General features: G+C 40.5%; 1 protein-coding gene across 4 annotated transcripts in view; it reads left to right on the forward strand.

The window, feature by feature from the left end:
- The window catches only part of LPGAT1 (lysophosphatidylglycerol acyltransferase 1), an 82,685-nt gene extending 66,260 nt beyond the window's left edge, over positions 1–16,425 (forward strand). For 2 of the 4 annotated variants that reach the window (XM_061161009.1, XM_061161011.1), the window contains exons 7-8: positions 6,526–6,632; positions 9,906–16,425. In XM_061161009.1, coding sequence (XP_061016992.1) covers positions 6,526–6,632; positions 9,906–10,057 — 259 coding nt within the window. In that variant the 3' untranslated portion in view covers positions 10,058–16,425. The remainder of the gene's footprint in view (positions 1–6,525; positions 6,633–9,905) is intronic. The other 2 variants (XR_009695852.1, XM_061161010.1) reach the window with 2 other exon arrangements.
- Positions 16,426–21,776: the final 5,351 nt, after the last annotated feature.

The following is a 21,776-nucleotide window of genomic DNA, read 5'->3' on the forward strand; positions in this document are numbered from 1 at the left end:
ACAATGGAAACTGTGACAGACTTTATTTTCTTGGGCTCCAGAATCACTGCAGATGATGCCTGAAATTAAAAGACTCTTGCTCCTTGGAAGAAAAGCTATGACAAACCTAGACAGTATGTTAAAAAGCAGAGACATTACTTTGCTGACAAAGGTCCATCTAGTCAAAGCTATGGTTTTTCGTATTCATGTATGGATGTGAGAGTTGGACTATAAATAAAGCTGAGCGCTAAAGAATTGATGCTTTTGAACTGTGGTGTTGGAGAAGACTCTTGAGAGTCCCTTGGATAGCAAGGAGATCAAACCAGTCAATCCTAAAGGAGATCAGTCCTGAATATTCATTGGAAGGACTGATGCTGAAGCTGAAGCTCCAGTACTTTAGTTTGGCCACCTGATGTGAAGAACTGACTCATTGGCAAAGACCTTGATGCTGGGAAAGATTGAAGGCAGGAGAAGAGGGGGACGACAGAGGATGAGATGGTTGGATGGCATCACCGACTTGATGGACATGAGTTTGAGCAAGCTCCAAGAGTTGGTGATGGACAGGGAAGCCTGGCATGCTGCAGTCCATGGGATCACAAAGAGTTGGATACGACTGAGTGACTGAACTGAACTGAGTTGTGAAACACTGCTCATCATCTTCTACACCTAAATCAGAGCCTTCAGATTTCGTTCTTCTCCAGTTTAAAAATCTTTCTCTGAGAGGCATTCTCATAAATTGCTAGTGGGAACATAAATTGGTATAATCTTTATGAAGATAATGTAGTAACATCTTTCAAAATTAACCTTTGACTTAGCAATTTCACTCCTGTAATTTTATCCTATATATGTACATATATGAATGGACATTTGCACACTGCTGTAACAAAAAAAGAGAAACTGTTCATCAGTTGGTGGTTGTTATTGTTCAGTCACTAATTGTGTCAGACTCTTTGCAGCCCCATAGACTGCAGCATGCCAGGCTTCACTGTCCTTCACTGTCCCCTGGAGTTTGCTCAAGTTCATGTCCATTGAGTTGGTGAAACTGTCTAACCATATCATCCTCTGCCACCCTCTTCCCCTTTTGCTTTCGATCTTTCCCAGCATCAGGGTCTTTTCCAGTGAGTTGGATCTTCACATCAAGTGGTAGAGAATAAGAGGAATTTAAGGCTTACCATGTTTAAAGAGATTACAATGAAAGTAGAAAATATTTTTAGCAGAATGATTGTGAAAATATGATCTATAAAAATCTATGGGGTACAACTTAATCTGTATTAACCTGTATTTTAAAGGAAAATTTACAGCCTTAAAAACTTCTGAGACTTCCCTGGTGGCACAGTGGATAGGAATCTGCCTGCCAGTGCACGGGACACAGGTTCAGTCCCTGGTCTGAGAGGATTCCAGGTGCCACGGAGCAGCGAGGCCTGTGCACCACAACCTCTGAGGCCACACCTTAGAGCCCTTGAGCCCCGGCTGCAGAGCCCGCGTGCTTTAACTGCCGAAGGCTGCGCACCTAGAGACTGCATGCTGCAAGAAGAACAGCCGCCTGAGAAGCCTGCACACTGCTCTCCACAGCTAGGGAAGGCTGGCGCAAAGCACTGACGACTCAGCACAGCCGAAAAATAGTAATGTAAAGAAAAGCAAAAAGAACACTTCTATTAAAAGAGAAGACAGTTAAAAATCAGAATCTAAATGTCTATTTTAAGAAGTTAGAAAAAAAGAAGCAAATGCAATCCTAAGATCGTAGAAGACAGGGAATAATAAGGGAGAACTTACTAAAATAGAAAACATACAATAGAAAGAAAAATGACATCAAAAAATTTTATTTTTTGATAACATTAATGTGATCAACTCCTGGCAAGACTGATAAGGAAAAAAGGGTCAGTGTTATCGATATCAGGAATGACAAAGGGGACATTACCTCAGATTCTGTAGTCATTAAAAAAGAAAATTAAAGGATATTAAGTGCAGTTATTCCAGAGCATCAAAAAGAGGATACTTCCTAGCTTCTTTTATGAGGCCAGTATAACTAGGATACCAAAACCTGAACCAAAAATATTATAAGAAAGGAAAATTTACAGGCAAATCTCTTACATAATTATGGCTATGAGAATAACCCAGCAAAATATTTTAAATTCATCATATTATGTACTGAGAGCATATATTTCAGGAATGAAAGTTTGGCTCAACATTCAAAATAAGCTTGGATTTTTAACTAAAATCACTTAACTAAATATAAATTCTTACTATTCATGATAGAAACTCTGTAGATTTTAAAGGAGTTTCCTCATTCTGATAAAGGATATCTACAAAAATCTTCAGAAAACACCATATTAAAGGATGATATACTAAAATATTTCTTCCCAAGATCAGGAATAAGAGAATGATGCTTAAAAAAAAAAAGAAAGTTTTGTTTTGGGTATAACTGATTAACAGTATTGTGATAGTTTCCAGTGGACAGCAAAGGGACTCAGCTGTAGTTATACATGTATCCATTCTCCCCTAAAATCCCCTCTCATCCAGGCTGCCACATGACATTCAGCAGAGTTCCCTGTGCTATACAGTAGGACCTTGCTGGTGATCCACTTTAAGTATAGCAGTGTGAATGTGTCAGTCCCAAACTCCCTAACTAAGAGAATGATGCTTTTTATCAGCACCTTTACAATATTTTATAAGAAGCTCTATAATATGCAATAATGAAAACTGAATAGAAGATATTAACAGTACATTTATCTGATAAAGGGCATGTGTCTGTAATACAAAAATAAAATCTACAAATCAAAAAAATATCTAAAAGCAATCCCTTTAATTAATCACATTAACAGAATAAAGTGGGAAATTATATAAGCATTTCAATAGATGGAAAAAATTGATAAAAGTGCAACTACTATTCATGATGAAAAAGAAAACTTTTAGCCAATTGAGAATAGAAGGGGTTTTCTTTAATCTGATTAATGTCATCTACCAAAGAAATCTACAGCAAGTAAACTAAATGGGACACTATTGAATATTTCCCCCTGGAAGATCAAAAATGAAAGACAGGGTGCTCATTATCACCACTTCTATTCAGCATTGTGCTAGAGGTCTTAGCAACGTGATAAGAAAAAGAAATTGGAAGTGTAAATATAGAAGACGTAAAACAAAATTGTCATCATTTGCATTAATTCATCTTCCTACCTGCAAATTAAGATTATAAAGCAGTTTGATAGAGACATTCAGTCCTTACATATAAATGACTGTTTCATGCAACCAAGTACCCAAAGGGTCTTCTTAGGGGAGAAACGGAGTTAGGAAAAACAACTTCACAAAACTGACTTTTGTTTTTAATTATCTCCCTCTTAAAAACTCACTTTAAGTGGAGATACAGGCTTGAGATAGGGTGCTAGGCCTTTCGTAGCTGACGAGCAAATACACAGCAGGGTGAGAAAATGTGAACTTGGTATTATCTGTTGAACACTGAGAACATTTTTCCGCAGAAATGTGTTTGTCTAATTGTTCATTCTGCAGGATTTTATGTACACTGTAGGTGAAGTAGTCTGCAAGCACTCTTAGGATCTTGTGTATCTTTGGTAACTTCCCCCATAGGAATCTGCTTTCTTAGTTTAAATGGGGAAAGAAGAAAGAAACAATAGAATTCTTGGACTATGATTTCTAATTTGAGGATTTCTTATAATTCAAAGATAGAAATTATCCTCTGAAGAGAAGGGAAAACAAACTCGTTTAAATATCCCACGGACTCTTCCTCTTTTGAAATTTTCTCTCTCTGCCTCTACTCCTCTGATTATATAAATTTTGATATTAAAAAAACTCTGTCAAGAATTCAGTTTTATAATACTCATAACAGCTGTCCTTTTGTATGGCTGGCTTGAAGCTGGCTTTTTTATTGCCTCCATGGTATAAAAGATAGACACACACACTAATATATGTAAAGCTGGCTTAGGATCCTGTTACTTTATTTACTGCTCTGTTTTCTAACATCCCAAGTTTTATTGCTATTGTCATTCCTAGATTCACCCCATCCTTGTGAGTTTACCCTTGAAAAACCTCTCTAGTATTTTACTGGGGTTTTGGAAGGGCACGAAAGTGGATTTAAGTTGAGTCTATTTCCTCTTTTGAAAACCAAGAAGCTGGCAGCATCAGCAGCTGTGTAAATGTGGTGGAAAGTTGCTAAACTTGGGAAGACTGGTTGAAATCTTTTAAGGAGAACTCAGATCCCCAGAACTCGAGAATCCCTATCCTGCATTCCATTCCTGGGCCCTTGTTCTTTCCCTGCCCTGGCAAATACTGGAGGCCTGCCCTGGAGAGGGAAATAGAGGCTCTCTGGACTCAGGAACCCCAGGTGCAGTTGAGGCAGAGATCCCATAATGAGATGAGAATAGCATGGTTAGGTGACGTCTGTGTGCTGAGTGTTGAGACTCCCAGCCCTCACCTCGCTCTGCCGCCAGAAAGCTAGCAACAAGGCCTTTCCTCTCTCTCAGCAGGAAATTCAGGGATCTTTCTGTGAGTAAAGGGTGAATTCAAGAGGAAAGACTAATTTAAATGGCCCATTCAGATAATCTTCAGGGTGACTCACAGTCAACAAACTTGACTCACAGGCAAAGAACTTTGAATCAGCTGTGTAGTCCCACATCTGTAAATGTGTGTGAACAACAGAGAATCCCCAGGTAACTGGGAATCTGATCAGCCTCCACTCTTAAAGATGGAGACAAAAACAAACATAGGAGGGTCATGTGAGAAACAGACTGTGTGGCTTCCAAAGTCCTCATAGTACATGAGAGTTCATTAACCTTTTTCTCTACTTCTGTGTATGTTTTAAAATTCACATGATAATTCTCATAGAAATGAGATTCTCATAGAGATTAAATATTGTAAGAATAATAGCATTCTGTAAAAAAAAAAAAAGGAACACTCGGAGATCTCTTAGAAACTAAAAGTATGGTTAAAAAAAAAAGTAAAACTCAGTAAAAAGTTTAAAATTTAAATAAAAAATCTCTCAGAAAGGAGGACAAAAGACAGATGAAAGAAAATTAATTTCAACTCTGAATCCTATATTTAGTCAAATTATCAACCAGCTATGAGGACAGAAAAAAAGACACCAGCAGAAACGCAACATAAAAGTGCCTTTTCTGAGGAAACTACTGGAGGGTGTACTCCATCAAAATGTGGAGTAAATAGAGAAAAAGTAAGACATGAGATATAGGAAGCATTAAATCCACTTTAGGATTATGAAGGATCACCAGGATGATAGTGAAGAGCCTTTGCAGGATGAAAACTACAGGCAACACCTCCAGAACCTTGCTGAAATTTCCTCATGAAGGTGAAATTGAAAGACTGTCTAATGAACTTGAATCCCTTGGGAGGAGTTCTAGACCCGAGTCCCTCTGGCCCTCTGCCTGGTTTTTAAATAAAGTTGCATTTGAACACAACTACACTAATTTATTTATACCTTGTCTGTGACTGCCTGCACACTACACAAAGCAGAGTAGAATAGTTGTGACAAAGATCTTAATAGCCTGCAGTGTCTAAATATTTTTTCTCTGGCCCTTTAAGTTTGTCGACCTCATCTAGAGATTTGATTTTAGATTTGATTGGTCCATAGTTTATGGTTGAATTAGTTATGTCTACCTAGGAAACAATGCAAATTGCTCAATTTAGGGGAGAACAGAAATTGGAGAGGAAAGGAAACATACCCTTGATTTACCACCTGGTTTACTTTTGAATATACTTACATGATTATAATAATGTAAATATCAAATATTGTGATAATTAAAATGACCATACGAGTGCATGGGAAGATGGGAAAGATGTGCCTGTGTGGTGGGATAGGAAGAGAAAGGAGCTTAACCCTCATCTTTGATTGTCAGTAGATAAGCCCTAAAACTAGAGAAGAAGCAGTGATAAATAATAAGAGGGAAAAAGCTATTCCTCTGGGGAAGGAGAAACAAAGGGCAGAGGAAGGGGAGGGGGGCTGCGTTTTTCATACAAACATTTTGCAGACTTTATACTTTTGATGAAGAAAAAAAATCAAGAACACCTTTTTCTCAAAATTGGAAAACAAAAAAGAAAAGAAACACTTGTTTAAGGCCCCTGTTCTGTTCTCACTTGCAGTGGATATGTGTCACTCATCATCCCAGTCCAGTTCCTGTTGAGTGAGGACAGTCACAGAATCCTTCAGAATCATGTTCCAACAACTACATTCAGTCATGAGCTGGCCCTGCTCATGAAACCAGTATCTCTGATATAATTAGCAAAAGGGCACCAATTAACACAGATTCTGTCTGGTTCATAGATATTCCCAACAAAGGAACATTGCTAAGATACATTATTTGGCCTAGTGTTTGAGTATTCTAAATGTGTTCTAAGAAAGCTGCATTCTAAAACTTCACTTCTTCCAAAAAACATTCCTACTTAAACCTACAAACATGGGAAGACAGGTATTTCTCAATAATTTTTTGTAGATATAGGATACTCTAAAGCTAAGTTGTGGTTCTGAATGATTTTGAGTTCTGAATTAAAGTAGTTTTTGCTTTTTTTTCTGACTCTTGATAGAATCTTTCCAGTTAAAGATGTACCCCTGGAGACCGATGACCTTTCTGACTGGCTCTATCAGCGTTTTATTGAAAAAGAGGACCTCTTATCGCATTTTTATGAAACAGGTACACAGAATCCTATTACACGTATTCCTGAAGTTACTGATGGTTTCAAAGATGTATTTTAGGGGAGATAACCATTTTTCAATTCTTCAGGCACCCTAAAGGAATCAAAGTATTTCCATATTTTACAATTTCAGCTTAGAACCTTTATAAAGACAAATAAATGCATGTGAAATTTATCCAGGCCCTTACTTCATCAGCCAGTGTGGAACAATCAAATGATGAGTAAAACATCGCACAAACAGATCGAGTTCAAGAGAATACACATCTGTGGAAGACTGTAGACATACCTCTGTGATTATATGGTCTATTTTATGAAATAGCAAATATCATTCATGTTGTGATCCTGCACTTGATTGTTTGACTGATAACCATCACCATGCAGTCATTTTAGATTATTTTTAACTGCATTTTCACATGCTTATTCTTTTCTTTACGTGGAGGGATAACGTTTACATTTTAAGTCGTCATAGATATAACCTTATTACATTTTTCTCCTAGGGAGAAAAAGATCTATTTACTCTAAGATCCCTTTTCTGTACTCAGTATTCTGTACTTTCTATGACAACTGCAATGCGATGAAAAACGCAGAGAAGAGGAAAAGAGAGGGAGGAAACCAGGAAGTTGGGGAAGCAGGAACTCACCTGCCTGGAGCCCCAGCAGACCCCAGGTTTTCACAGACAGCCGTGCTGCACGCCTGTTTCCAGAGCAACAGGAATAAGAAGATGAAGAGAAACATGTCCTGGGTCTGAGGATAGCCGTGGGGTTTTAGATGAATAGAGGCCCAGTTTTCTTCCCATCTAGACTTTTTGGGGACAGAATTGAAGTAGATATTAAATCAGTCTATCAAAGGTCTAATACTCATAATGTTAATCGCTCAGTCATGTCCAACTCTTTGCAACCCCATGGACTATAGCCCACTGGGCTCCTCTGTCCATGGGATTCTCCAGGCAAGGATACCAGAATGGGTTGCCATTTCCTCCTTCAGGGGATCTTCCTGACCCAGGGATCGAACCAGGGTCTCCTGCATTGCAGGCAGATTCTTTACCGTCTGAGCTACCAGGGAAGCCCCCCGATAGTCATAAGCAAAGGCTGATACTGTTAATTATCTTTAAGGCTTTTGTGTTTGTATTTAGGATTGTTTCACTTTATCCTCAGTTAGACTCCTTCCTCATCTTAACTTTCCCACCCGGGGACTTTGGAATCACGCATATTAACATGACAGGAGCAGGACATCGTCTGTGCCGTTAAAATGCCTAGTAAGGCTAGTTGAACAAGATGTCCCTCTCTGCTGTTTTGCATTCCTTGCTCTCCAGGATTTTCTTTCAGGATGAGACAGAATGGATGTACTGGGGAGGCCAAAAAGCTTGTTTGGGTTTTTCTGTAAGATGTAATGTAAACTCAAACAAACATTTTTGGCCAACCCAGCATAAAAAGGCATCAGGTGATTAAAAGGCCAGCAAGATCCCTCTTCTTATTCATCTCAATCTCTTTATAATATTTGACCTAAATAGTAGCAACAATAATAGAAATTCTTTTTAAGAAATCTATTTGCATAATAGACCTTGAAACTTTAAAGTGTTCTCTGTAAATTGTTTGTGAGAAGCAAATCCTCTCTTGAATCAGCTTACCCTCGGGGATTATCCTCAAGAACAAAGACTATTTGAAATGCTGAAGAGTGTTTTCAAGATGACCTTAGGAAATATTGCTCCAAAGTGGTCTAGCTTTTCTTTCCAGAAAAGAATTTAAAGACATCTGTTTACTTTGTTTCTCCTTTTTATTTTTTTTATTATTGACATATTCCTTTTGAAAAAAGGAATAAACCATGTTGCCTTTTGAAAATAGTATCAGCAATTTAAGGGCTTCCATGGCGGCCACTCCAGTGTTCTTGCCTGGAGAATCCCAGGGACAGAGGAGCCTGGTGGGCTGCCGTCTATGGGGCACACAGAGTCAGACATGACAGAAGCGACTTAGCAGCAGCATGGTGGCTCAGTGGTAAAGAACCCGCCTGCCAAGACAGAAGACACAGGTTTGATCCCTGGGTCAGGCAGATCCCCTGGAGAGGAAATGGCAACCACTCCAGTATTCTTGCCTGGGAAATCCAATGGACAGAGGAGCCTGGTGAGCTACAGTCCACCAGAGGAGCCTGGTAGGCTACGCAAAGGGCATGATTTAGCGACTAAACAACATTGGTAATTTACAACCCCTTTTGTGGCAAAAACATTTAATTTGTAAATAGAAGAATTAGTATAAATCACGCTATTTTGAAAAAGAAAATAATTTTTGGCCACAAAGTTCAGCTTATAGGATCTTAGTTCCCCAACCAGGAGTTGAACCTGTGCCTTTGGCAGAGGGTACAGAGTCCTAACCACTTGTCCAGCAGGGAAATCTCTGGAAATTATTTAATTGACTTACACATCCTGCGTCCTGGCCGTTGTAGAAATCTGTGGGGATACAGTGGGAAACAAGGCAGCTATAGTGCCCGCTCTCGTGCAGTATATGTTCCTGCAGGAGACAGAAAGTAAAGCAGTCTGTAGAAAAGAGGAAAAGGTAGATTGGAATCAGTACAGACAGTGGAAAGTGCCAAGAAGGAAATAAACATGAAGATACCAGTGTCTGGTGGGGAAGGGGAGACAAGACAGTGGTGTTTTTCTGATATTGGAAGAATGCCCTGAGCCTGCCTTTCACAGAGGTGGAGGGAGGAGCTCTCTAGGCAGAGAAAAAGGCAAAGGCTCAGAGGTGGGAAAGGGCTCTGTGGTTTGAAAACTGTATCTCAAATGATATCTCTCTTTAAGAGCAAGAAGAAATCACCGAGATGCTTAAAACAAACAAACAAAAACAAATGCAGGGCCTCCCTGGTGGTCTAGTGGTTAAAAATCCACCTGTCAGTGCAGAGGATGTGGGTTTGATCCCTGGTCCAGGAAGATCCCGCATGTGGCGGAGCAACTAAGCATGTGTGCCACAACTAATGAGCCAGCACTCTAAGAGCCTGAGTGCTGCAACTACCGAATCCTGTAGGCCCAGAGCCTGTGCTCTGCAACAAGAGAAGCCACCGCAGTGAGTAGCCCACACGTGGCAATGAAGAGTAGCCTCGGCTGACTGCAGCTAGAGAAAGCCCGCAAGCAGCGATGAAGACCCAGCACACAAGAACACACAAAAGCAAAAACAAACAACAGCAGCAGCAAAAAACACTGTAGCTAAACTCATGTTCAACCTTTGCTCTAGGACACCTCCCACCACAAGAAAACAAATTAATATTTCTATTTTGTCTTTTAGGGGCTTTTCCACCTACCAAGGGCCATAAGGAAGCTGTTTCCAGGGAGATGACCCTCAGCAATATGTGGATATTTCTCATACAGTCTTTTGCATTTTTGTCAGGCTATATGTGGTACAACATCTTTCAGTACTTTTACCATTGCCTGTTTTAGGAATTGACTTGGACTTGTCATGGTCACCATAGGAATTTGGACTTTCATGAGTGTGCATTATTTTACATGTGCAAATCAGAATATTAAAAAACAAGCAAAGGAGATTCAATGGATGGATTAATATTTATCCCCCTTTGGGATATTTTTAAACTCTACTAAAATGAGGATCAGTAATATAATGACCTGCTAATATGTTTTAAGGACTTTTCATGTTTTAAAACGATACACTCTACCACCCATTTATGCAAACATCACATTTGGAGAAGAGGAAATCATCAAATCATCCTAGAAGACTATCTGAGAGAAATTCTGTTGCCACCAGGTGTGTGTGATAATCTTTCCCAGGCTCAGAAAACTGTCCACGTCCGTTCCTCTTAGCTAGTCATCTCTACTAGGCAGCGCTGGGGCACGCCCTCACCTCTGTCAGCTCTGGCTGTGTTCCCAGTAACCTCGAGGGGAGCTGGTTGGCACCTTCGAAGAACTGCTTCCCTGTCGTTTGCAGCAATGCCCCAGTCCTCAGCAGCTCCATGAGGTTCAGTGTCAAGCATGCCCCCGGGGGGCAAAGCAGTGTCCAGTGACACATTCCGGTACTAGAAGGTGTTCTTCCAGAAGACCAGCTCAGTCCAATGCCGTGTTTACATGCATTCACGCTGCCCCTTGTACAGGGAGGGGGGGTTCACTTGATTTATCTTTTTGTATAGAAGGCATATCATAGATTGATCATTGTCTTTTACAAAATGCACTTTTATCAGATGCATCTACAGCAGAGGATTAGCACTATAGGTTGGAAACAGACGTGAACATGATCAGCGAATTCTTGAGAGGCTGCCTGTCTGTCTGCATGTTGATCTGGGCGCTGACGCCCTCCAGCGCCATCTGCACTGGGCACCACACCGAGGCTTCTGTCCCACTCAGAGCCTTTTTTTTTGTTTGGTTTTGTTTTCTTTCCATTTTGCATTTTAGCCTCAAATGCATATGGGGACAGTTGAAATAAATTAAGGCATTTAACTGATCAAGTTAAGGTGAAATAGACTTGTTTAATATAAGGAATATAAGAGCTAGAGCCAGGCACTGGCTTCCAATGGTGACACGTTCTCACACGACACCCCCAGAACCTGCGTTTGTTCCCTTAGCACGTCAAGGAGCTGCCTGTGTCAGAGTGGCGTAACCAGGAGAGTCCAGCAAAGAGGCTTCCCAGTTTCTTTCAATTGATCTTGGAGAGGATAGAGTCAAGTTCCTATTTCTAGAAAACTTTTTTTTTTTTTAAACAATGTGTCACTATATTTATATGATTTACCTCATAGGAGAACCAAACACTCCTCAAAAAGTGCTGGCACGGTGTCAACTGGTCACCTGCACTCCCAGTGTTGAGAGGGAGCTTGTGTTTTGGCTTGGAACTATAGGACTGTTTAGACCCTGGTGAGTCAGCGTACTTGTTGGTCATGAACATTGTGATGCCCCTGTCGTCAGTAATTGTACAAATGACAATTTTGAGAAGTAGGCCAGAAACTAAAAGTAAAGGCAATTGTTTTCTATTTTTAAATAAAACCAAAAAAACCAAAAACTGAAAAGATGTGAATTTTCTCCCAGTTATGTGGGAAAGGCAAAGCAACACCAAATAAAAGCCCCCAGCAGCTCCATTCAGTACAGAGGTGAAAGACTGCTTCATTACTTGAAATACCTCATTGAATAGTAGACAGCTACCTGGTGAAATGCAGAAGACAGTGTTAATATGTTTGGTTTGGTAGTGGTTGTTATAAGATGCAGTTTTTTGGAAATCTGAGCAGTTCGCTATATGTGTTTTACAGTGACAGTAATTAGGTAAAGCCAATCTCAATTAAAGGTATGAAGGATGATAGGAAGCTGGATAGAAACTTAAAGATGATTCTGTTTGAGGCCCAGCAAACACTACTAGACAAGATGAATCGAAATTGTTCCCTTGAGAGATTATTCAGCCAGCTGGGGGATAAGTAGCTCACTGTGGAGTCTGGCATGCATAGTCCTAGCCAATAGACCTTTTTCGTCATTGCTAAGCAAACCACAGATAGAGTGGCCAGTTCTCCCATCCAAAAAAAAGAAAAGAAATGCATACGTCAGTGTAATTTAGGGCCACTTTTGCCATCATTGTTCTCCAAAGGAACATAATATTGTTTAATGTACATGTCAAGCAGACTGTTCTGTAAGATGCTTTTGTTTTCAAGTGCAGTCATTTCAGCAGTCTCTAGAGTGAAAAATACCAACAGATGTGTGAGTTAATTTTTGAAAATAGGTCTGTGAGTTGTAAATAGATGTGTGTTTGGTCTGTCCTATCCGTCTTTGATTCCTTATCAACATGTTCTCTCTCTCCTGTTGGCAAAACATGTTTGTCTGAGAGCATTGATAGTGCTTTCCTCATCAGTAACTGGAGTTCTCCTGCTTGCACTAGGGAAAGTAAAGAGAGAATCTGTGTTTTTGTATGGCAACCAGGGAAGCAGGAATATGCCACTGTACAGAACCAAATTAAAAGTCCTAATCTGTATTTTCTTTGCAAAGTGAGATCAAAGGATGTTTAGAGAGTATACATTTTTGTCAAGGGAAAAGAAAATAAAACTGCGCCAGTTTCTATGCAAGCAGCTTGTAGAGTCTCAGCACTTCCTGGTCTCAGCCGATCTGCCTGGATTCACACAGCAGAGAGGGCTGAGATCTCCCTGCTGGATTTTGGTCTCCATGAGTCACAGTGATCGAGCATTGCTTGGCCACGGGCAGGCGCAGTGACTCCAGAGGGGACCACCCCAGCAGTTCACACTTAACTTCAGAAACTGTCATTGGTGTTAAAACATACAAATAGCATGGAGAAACCTATATGCCAATGGAAGGTAAAGAAAAATTACAGAAGGGAAAATGATGTTTTGGGTGAGCAAATAGTTGAGAATCTAAATAGTAGATTTTTTTTTTTAAGCTAGCTATGAGTTCCAATCTTTCATTAAGTAGTCTTTCATATTACAACCAACCCTTAATTTTTCCATGGGAAAAGACCTAGAGATTACCGGATAGTTAATCCAGTAATAAGTCATAGTAAACCAAAAATCTAATTGTGTTTAGGAGTTTGAGTCCTTATTCTCATCAAACTGTTTTTCTTCTAGGGATGCATATTAATTAAAAAAAAAAAAGATTTCTCTTGCCTATCTATTTATGACTGTTCATGAGTAGTGAAAAGATTTGGAAAAATAGCTTCAGGAAGAGGAAACACAAAAACCTGAATAATCCATGGGCTAGAAAAGGAATCCATGAATAATCAAAAGCTAGTGGTATTGTCATTTTTTTTCAAGTCTTTTTATGGAAATGAAATGTTAAATCACCGAATGTAAACCTCAAAACATCACTGTAGTATTATAGCATTTGGATTGGTATTGCAATGCCTCTTCATTCTTTGTTCACGCCACTCACATCTTGTGGATTTGTCTTGGTAATGTTTCTGACAATCATTTCCCTACAGACTGTTCTAAACTACTGGGACCTGGTTATAATTGTAGAAAGTTAATCATGGATAGTCTTATTGGATTCTTTTTATATTTAAGAAAATTTTATTTATATTGCTAAGTAGGAAGTTATTTTCTTCATTACACTATAGGACTTCGCTCCAGAGTTACCATTATGAGTATGTCAGCTCTGGTCTACAAAGGATGGATAAAAATGGTTCGCCTTATTTTCTTGCAATGTAGTGCTGTGAATTTTACATCTGTTAACAGGAAAGGCAAAGTCAGAGCCACCCTGGGCAGCAAGTATCCTGGTTTATTTTATGAGACAGTAGGGACTAATACGTTGGGACCAAAACCACCTAAATTGGACATTTTGGGGTCACAGAGGGGCCAGGTGTTCTCTGGAGCAGTCACCGGTTGGTGCTTTATTGCAGTCATTTTGCGTTGATACCCAACAGTTAGGAACCGGACCCTGGGAATAAGCTGAGGGTGCTGTACTATTGGGGGAGGGTGACTGTAGCCATACAGAAGATAAAATAAGGGTTTTTCTGCAAAATTTCCATTTGAGGATTTTTACATTTAATATTTTTTTAAAACAGTTAAAAGAGCAAAAAAAATATGTGTAATCTAGTTGCAAGATATGCGCACATATGTTGACTGGCTTTATTTTTATTGTGTAAAACTGTTGAACACATGACTGTAATGCACAAATTCTTTACATGTAAGGGATCTACGCATTTTACAGTAACTCATTTTCATGACTGGGTAATGAAGCAGTTATACATTGACTTGCCATTGTTGTGTTAAGTGCTTTCCTTTTCTTTACAGTTGTTACAGAGTTGTATTTATTTTATACAGGTGGATTTTCCTTTTCCTGATGCCATAATGTTTACTTCAGCTTGTTGACCTGTCTTTCTTTGTCTAGCTGCATGTTGTAATGTATGATAAGAATGAATGTAAAGGCTGTGGCAACTGTCATTAAATTTTGTAAAGGGCTGGTCACTCGTGGATCTATCTGGTTTATGAATGCATTTGGGATTATTTTAGTAACCAGATCACCTTTTCAGAAATTTAGATGTGAACACCAAAAGAAACATTTTTCCCAACAAATATTAATAGCTGGTTCTATTTTTTTTAATCTAGAAAAAATAAAGTTGATTTTTTTCAAGTAAAGTGCTTTTAATTCTTAGTAGTGGGGATGGGTTGTTTGTATTTTACTGGAGAGATTTAGGCATTAACATCTGTAGACGTGTATTATGGCAGTTGGATGCTGAAGGCAAACTGAAAAACCAAAAGAAAAAAACATTGTACTTCCTTCTTTGGTTTTAAACTATTCCCCCCACTCCTTCCCCATTTTCCCCATCCAGTGGTATAGTGGTAAATGTTGAATAGTCCACTCTACTAGAAAAAAAATTCTGTATACAAGTGTACATGTTTGTTAAAATTTTGCTGATAGCAAAGACATATAACACAGCTAACAAATAATAATAAAGTATACTTTATTGTCAAGTCCATATAGCCAGTTCATTCTCCCAGGATGCTGTAATTGATTTTTGCTGAACTGTTGTAGCCAATCTTTGATTGCAATTCAGCCATAATTTGAAAAATGGAATTACATCATAATTACTTATTTCTCAAATTTATTGTCATTCAATCTGATACGTGATCTGATAAAGTGTTCCTTCAGTTCAGTTCAGTTGCTTAGTCGTGTCTGACTCTTTGCTACCCCATGCAGAAAAAATTGTTTCTTACCCTCGTGCAAATTATTCACACTAAAGTGAACCACATTTGGCTTCATTACTCTTTGTAAGCTTATATAACTTAATTTTAATAACAACAGTTTAGTAACTGCTGGCAAAATTTTAAAATTTAGCAATCAGCTGTAGTGAGCCAGTAGGAGCTGTCTCCAGCATACCACTGTCCTGTGCTTTTTTTTTTAAATTAACTGTTAGTATCGAGTAAACTCACTGCTCAACACTAAGGGTCCTATTACTGACCCTTGCAGGGGCTTAATGGGTGGAAAGCATTAATATCAGTCCTACAAAGCATGCTTTTGTTTATTTTTTTAAAGTTTTTTTTAATGTGGGTCATTTAAAAAGTCTTTATCAAATTTGTCACAATATTGTTCTCTTTTATATTTTTTGGCTATGAGGCATGTGGGATCTCCTAGCTCCCTGACCAGGTGTTGAACCCTCACACCCTACATTGGAAGGTGAAGTTTTAACCACTGGACAGCCAGGGGAGTCCCCAGAGCGGGCTTTTGATTTGAAGAATTTGAGAAACAGCAAATCTTTCCTCAAGTGCATGGGAAGCTTGCATTTTTCTAAAGTTGGTCCTTTGCTTTCATTTCTCAAAACTAGGTAAATTGATAATAGGCATCGCTAAGATTCTGTTTTGAGCACTGAAAACACTTATTGTTTAGATATTTGGAGAATATGTTTGATCCCACTGAAAACTTAAATGTATTTAAATATCTCACACAGTCTACCAAACAAGTTAAACAGTTTAAGTTCGGTCTGCCTCTTCTTTTTCTCTCTGGATGTAGGATGCTGTTTTGGTGAGGCTGTTGTTGTTTTCCCCAGTGTGGTTTCTGTGGAAGATGAAGAACAGACTGAGGACAGAGCCCTGAAAGCAAGTGTGAAGAACTCTGAGATCTGTTGCTGACCAGCCCTATTCTTCATGCGTTAGGAACAAAAGAAAAGCCATTGTTTTTAATTTCCACTTAATATGAAAATGTTTGTTTTCAGAAAATGTTTCTTCCTGCTGAAAAAGAAAATGTATTTTTAAAAGGAAAAAATTTCCTCTTTTGGCTATAAGAAAAAGTCAGCTGTATATGAGCAGGTGTGACCATATCATAACATGCTGATATGATATAAGTCAATAAATTTTTACCTCTCAGGACTTGGATAACCTTGTTCTTCACTCTTAGATGCTTGAGAAACAAACTGAGTATCAGCTACCCAGATCGTATAGAAACACACACGAATGGACTGTGGGAGGCGGGCTGGCCAACCACTGGAAATAAGACAGGCTCCTTTCCTAGTCAGCAAAATGCTCTTTATTAGCTGAGTAAACCCATTTTACAAAGGAAGAAATTAGAACCGTTTGGGTTTGTTTTTGTTTTTTTGATGGAAAGCATGAGCATATTACAAAGCTCCCTCCTGAGTTTTCCCCCGGAAAATTTCTGTTGCCTCTCCTTGGAAAACTTTCTGCTTTTTAGGTGTGCGATTCATTCTAGAGGTGGTGGTAAAGTTCTCACTGTTGAAGAGGGAGCTCTGGGCCATCCTTGTGATGATAGCAGCTGTCTCAGTGATGTCATTGAGAAATCACATGGCTAGGACACCTCCCCTAAAATATCAATTGCTGCATCTTCATTCCTTTGTTTCATTTTTGACACCAAACTACCTGAAAAGGTCTTTATCTTCAGTTCTTACCAGTTAACACCTAATACTATCAGGGTCAGCTGATGGAGTTGGGAGGGGATTAGAAGAGGTTGAAATACTAGGAAGAGGAACCCAGGAGTGTTAAGAGACAAAGAAAATGCCAAAGTCTGCTGTCTACGAACAGGTACACACACCCCTAATCAATGAGGACCCCAGGGAGTATTCAGACACGGCCTTAAGGAAATCAGCTTCTGTGTGAACTGTCCTCAGGCTGCCATTCCTGCGGACTCACGTCTAGAGGATCACAGAGTGTAGAGTTAGCCACTCTGTGGCCCACCAGGCTCCTCCATCCGTGGAATTCTTCAGGCAAGAACACTGGAGTGGGTTGCCATTTCCTTCTCCAGGGGATCTTCCTGGTCCAGGGATCAAACCCAGGTATCCTGCACTGCAGGTAGATTCTTTACTATCTGAGCCACCAGAGAAGTCTAGAGGATCCCCGCTGCCATTTTAGATACTCTGCCCTCTTGGCAGAAGAAAGACATGCCTCTCAGCCATCAGGCATCTCCCGGATACCAAAACAAAGGGACGATTCAAAATATTGGTGACACGAGCCTCTTTTAATCAAGGCATCTAGAGCCCACAATAGGGCTTTTTCTCTTTCCCTGATATGTACACATCTTAATAAGGACAAAGAATGGCATTGGAAATGAGACATCTGGGCCTGCATTGGATCTGTTGAACTCTGGTAGGTCCGGTGTGGAGCAGGGAGAGCAATGGCAACTTGGAGCACCCCCAAAAGCAGCAACCAAGACTTCTTTTGGCTTAGACCCAGGACTGGCACAATGTTACTTTGGCCACAGTGACTCAGGGCAGTATGGGAGGGCCTACTAAGGGTATGGATACCAGGAGGCATGGCTCATTTGGGAGCCATCTTTGAAGACCAGCTATCACAGTGAAACAATTCCTCAGCTATTTGAATAATTAAAGAATGCTACATGGGTCTAGAAGAACTCTCTCCCTTCTAAAAGTGCCCATAATTTCAATAATTGGAAATTTCTTGAGTCCGAATACTTTAAGAGGATTAGATCTGTTGATCCATCACTCATTCGTACAAATCACATTAATCAAAGGGACACCAATCTGAAACAATGGAGGTTTTGTTTGGGAGTAATCTCCGTATTACTTTTGGCACTGATTGATGCATAACTCATTGGCCCTTAGAATTTCAGAGCTCCTGGAACTTTAGAAATTACCTTATTTTGAGATGGCAGATTCCGTTCTGGGACAATTTTGGTCCATTGCTGGTAGCATTAAATGACTGCTTAATTGAATTGTGGGGACTAGAACCAGGCCTTTTGATTTCCTTTCAAATGTTTTCCTCAAAACAGCAGATTGCCTCTGTTGGATTTCTGTTTTTAGTAAATGAGAGTTAAATCTAAATGATTAGGTATGCTTGTTAAAGGGGGTGATGGACCTAAAGCCTTCTATAATTTCATTTTCCCCAATTTTAAACTAAACATAAGAGCTCCCAAACCCTAGAAGATTACTTTTTAAGATAAGATACGGTCCCCTCAGCTGTTACAGAAATACAATTAACCACTAAAAAAGTTGGAAACCCATGTTTTTTATCTTTTTGGATATGGATATGAAATGTATTTTGTTTTTATTTTTGCCATATGGACTGCAACATAAAGAGAATGGCTTTGTTTCCGACTAAAGGGGATAGAGATTTCAGTCTCAACGATGGTTCCTTTCATTTCTGAATTCCAGGTATGAAACCAGAAGCAGGTGACAAATTCTTTACTAGCTCTAGCACCTAAATGTCCCTTCATCATGGTGGCCTCTGAGTTCCAGGGCTTCTTCAAGTAAGAGCCCCAGACAAGTGGTGGAACCCAGGACTCGTCCAATGAGTTTGAATAGCAACCCCTTTGACAAGTTTCTTATTCACTCAACCTCATGCTCGTGTTTTAAATGGGAAAGTTTCAAGGAGGTCTCTTCAGTGTTAAATGAGATCATGTATGTGAAGCACATTGTATGGAGAAGCCTCAGTAAAGGAGGCTGTTTTATCCCACTCCAAGTAGGTTTAGCAGAGGACGTAAATTATTCTTACACCTAGCTGTGCCTAAGGGCCAAATAGCTGGTTTGGTGCATAGGAATTTTATCACTATGGCATATGCTATAATGCCCACTGTCTCATTTTCCAGAGTCCCAGGGAAACTGAAATGCAGTTAGCATAGCCAAGCTCCTAACCTCACCTAGTAGATGCTATCTAATTATCTAAGGCTCCAGACAGCTGCAAGAAAAGGCTTTGTAGGCAGAGAGCCAATTAGAAAGGTGAGGAGGCGAGGGCATAAAGAGGAAATAGGACCTGCTAGACAGAAGACATTACATAGTCCTAATAGGGACCTATTTTTGCTTCTGAGACATGATGTCACTTGTGGTGAAGACCTTGAACTCATTATCAAAAGTGAGGGAAATAAAACTTCTAGTAGTTGGAAGCTACCCACCAGCCCACGGTTCTCTATGTATAATTCATATGATCCTAAATATAAAAGCGTGCGTTGACAGCATCCTAAAGATTTAGGAAGCTGCACTAATTGTGAAAACCTTTTCCTTTCTAGTTGCAGAAGATTCTGAAGTTTGTATCCTGAGAACTGACATTTCATCTTCCAGTTGTAAGTACGGTATCCTCAATTCTTGGAAATCTGGGTACCAGAAGGAAGTGGGCAGATTAGAATCAAATGTTGCTTGTGGTTATGGAGGTGTCATGAAGTACAGAGGGACTTTCAGCAGAGCTGAGACAGCAGGCATAGGTTTGAGGCCTGGCTCTGCTGAAGGTTGGAGGGGAGAAATGATAGAAAGGTGATGTTTCAAAGCCCAATCTGGCCCTAAAGGCCTTTGAGTTCCCAGCCAGATAGCCCTCAGGCTGTTCCATCTACCATTCACAGAACTTCTTCAGAGCACCAACACCTGAAGGTAGAACTCCATGAGAAAGAGGACAAAGGCAATGATAAGAGGATGGAACAGGTCCCTGAGAGGAGATTTGGAAATACTTAGAATCCACCATCTGGTGATGACTCACAGAGATACACCTGTGCCTGCCCTCAAATCAGTTCAGTCATTCAGTTGCTCGGTCGAGTCTGACTCTTCGAGACCCCATGGCCTGCAGCACGCCAGGCTTCCCTGTCCTTCACCATCTCCCGGAGCTTGCTCAAACTCAGGTCCATTGAGTCAGTGATGCCATCCAACCATCTCATCTTCTGTTGTCCCCTTCTCCTCCCGCCTTCAATCTTTCCCAGCATCAGGGTCTTTTCCAATGAGTCAGCTCTTTGCATCAGGTGGCCAAAATATTGGCATTTCAGCTTCAGCATCAGTCCTTCCAATGAATATTCAGGACTGACTGACTTTAGGATGGACTGGTTTGATCTCCTTGCAGGCCAAGGGACTCTCAAGAGTCTTCTCCAATACCACAGTACCCTGGCGCGGCACTATTCAGAGAAGCCCTGATCTGCCTTCTAATGATGAGAACCTAGTTTTGTTTCCCTAAAGAACTACTGAAAAAGGCAAGGGACTGAGCAAGTTCATGAACGAGGAATTTATAAAGCAGTTTCTCTTTGGAGGCAAAGATGTGGTCTAGCTGACGACTCAACCTGAAGAATCCATTCCATTTTAGATCAGGAATAGCGCCTGGAATAAATAGGAGTCCTACCTGAATAGTGAGGAAAAGTGGTGTGTCAGATGAAGTGTTGACTCAGATTAACTTACCCTTTATTGAAGGAGGAAGGAGAGGAGTGACAGGCAGGCTCCCTCCCTAGCCCCACAGGGGCCACCTCTGTCACCGCAGGCAGGGATTCTAGCAAAGAGAGACCAGCTCAAATGGCAGCCCTGTGGGTTTTCATTTGAAAGGTATTTATGGTTCCGGTCGGGGTGGCAAGGAATGCTGTTTGTAGGCACAGGACAGCTACGAAGAACCTGAAAATCACAGACAAGAAGCAAATGAAAGTAAAGGCCTTTGCTTGACTATTACCTGGGGAAGCAGGAGAGCAGGAAAGTCTACAGGACAGGGGAGAAACAAGAAGCATGGCCTCCAGGCAGCTCCCGCCGCGCGTTCAGCTGGGCGGTCGGGGTGTTCTCACCGGCAGGGTGGCATGTGAGGCTTCTTCTACCTGTGTGACCCCTCCAGGGGCTCCAGCTCTTCCTGTCGACCCTGTACCCACCGGGCAGACAGCAGGCTCCGGATGGCCCTTCCGGCCCACTCTCACAAAGCTCCTTGCCCTTCCCCTCCCTCAGGTGGCTGCCATCGAATCTGAGGGCACTGGTGAAGGCTCAGGATTTTCTCCGTGGATCTCTTCCCCCAGTCTGGGGTGGGGGTCAAAGCCCCCTGGACAAACGTCACTTGGTTCTAGAAGCTTCTGTGTCTTTCCTTGACTGGCTGTTGTTGACGCGTGTGTTCTACCTGCTTTCCTTGTATGATGGACTCTTTGGCTGTTTGGGGTTGTTGTGGGGTTTTTTTGTTTTAAAATTTCTATGATATTTCTTTGGGAAATAGCAGAAGGAGTTTCTGTGATCCTGTTTTATTTATCTTTTCTTTTTTTTGCCTACACTGGGTCTTCATGGCAGTCCATGGGCTTCTATAGTTGTGGCATTGGCTTTAGTTGCCCTGGGGAATGTAGGATCTTAGTTCCTCTACCAGGGATCGAACCCACATCCCCTGCATTGGAAGGCAGCTTCTTAACCACTGGTGCAGCAGGGAAGTCCCCTATCATCTTTAAACAGAAGTCTAACAGCTCAGCTCAGTTTTTTAAGGTTCAGTTCATTGAAAGTCTGCTTAGCTCACGCCATTTTCATGGCCGTTATTCAAAGTAAAGCACATCTGAA

The sequence above is a fragment of the Dama dama genome, chromosome 14 (assembly GCF_033118175.1).
Source record: "Dama dama isolate Ldn47 chromosome 14, ASM3311817v1, whole genome shotgun sequence".
Lineage (NCBI taxonomy): Eukaryota > Metazoa > Chordata > Mammalia > Artiodactyla > Cervidae > Dama > Dama dama.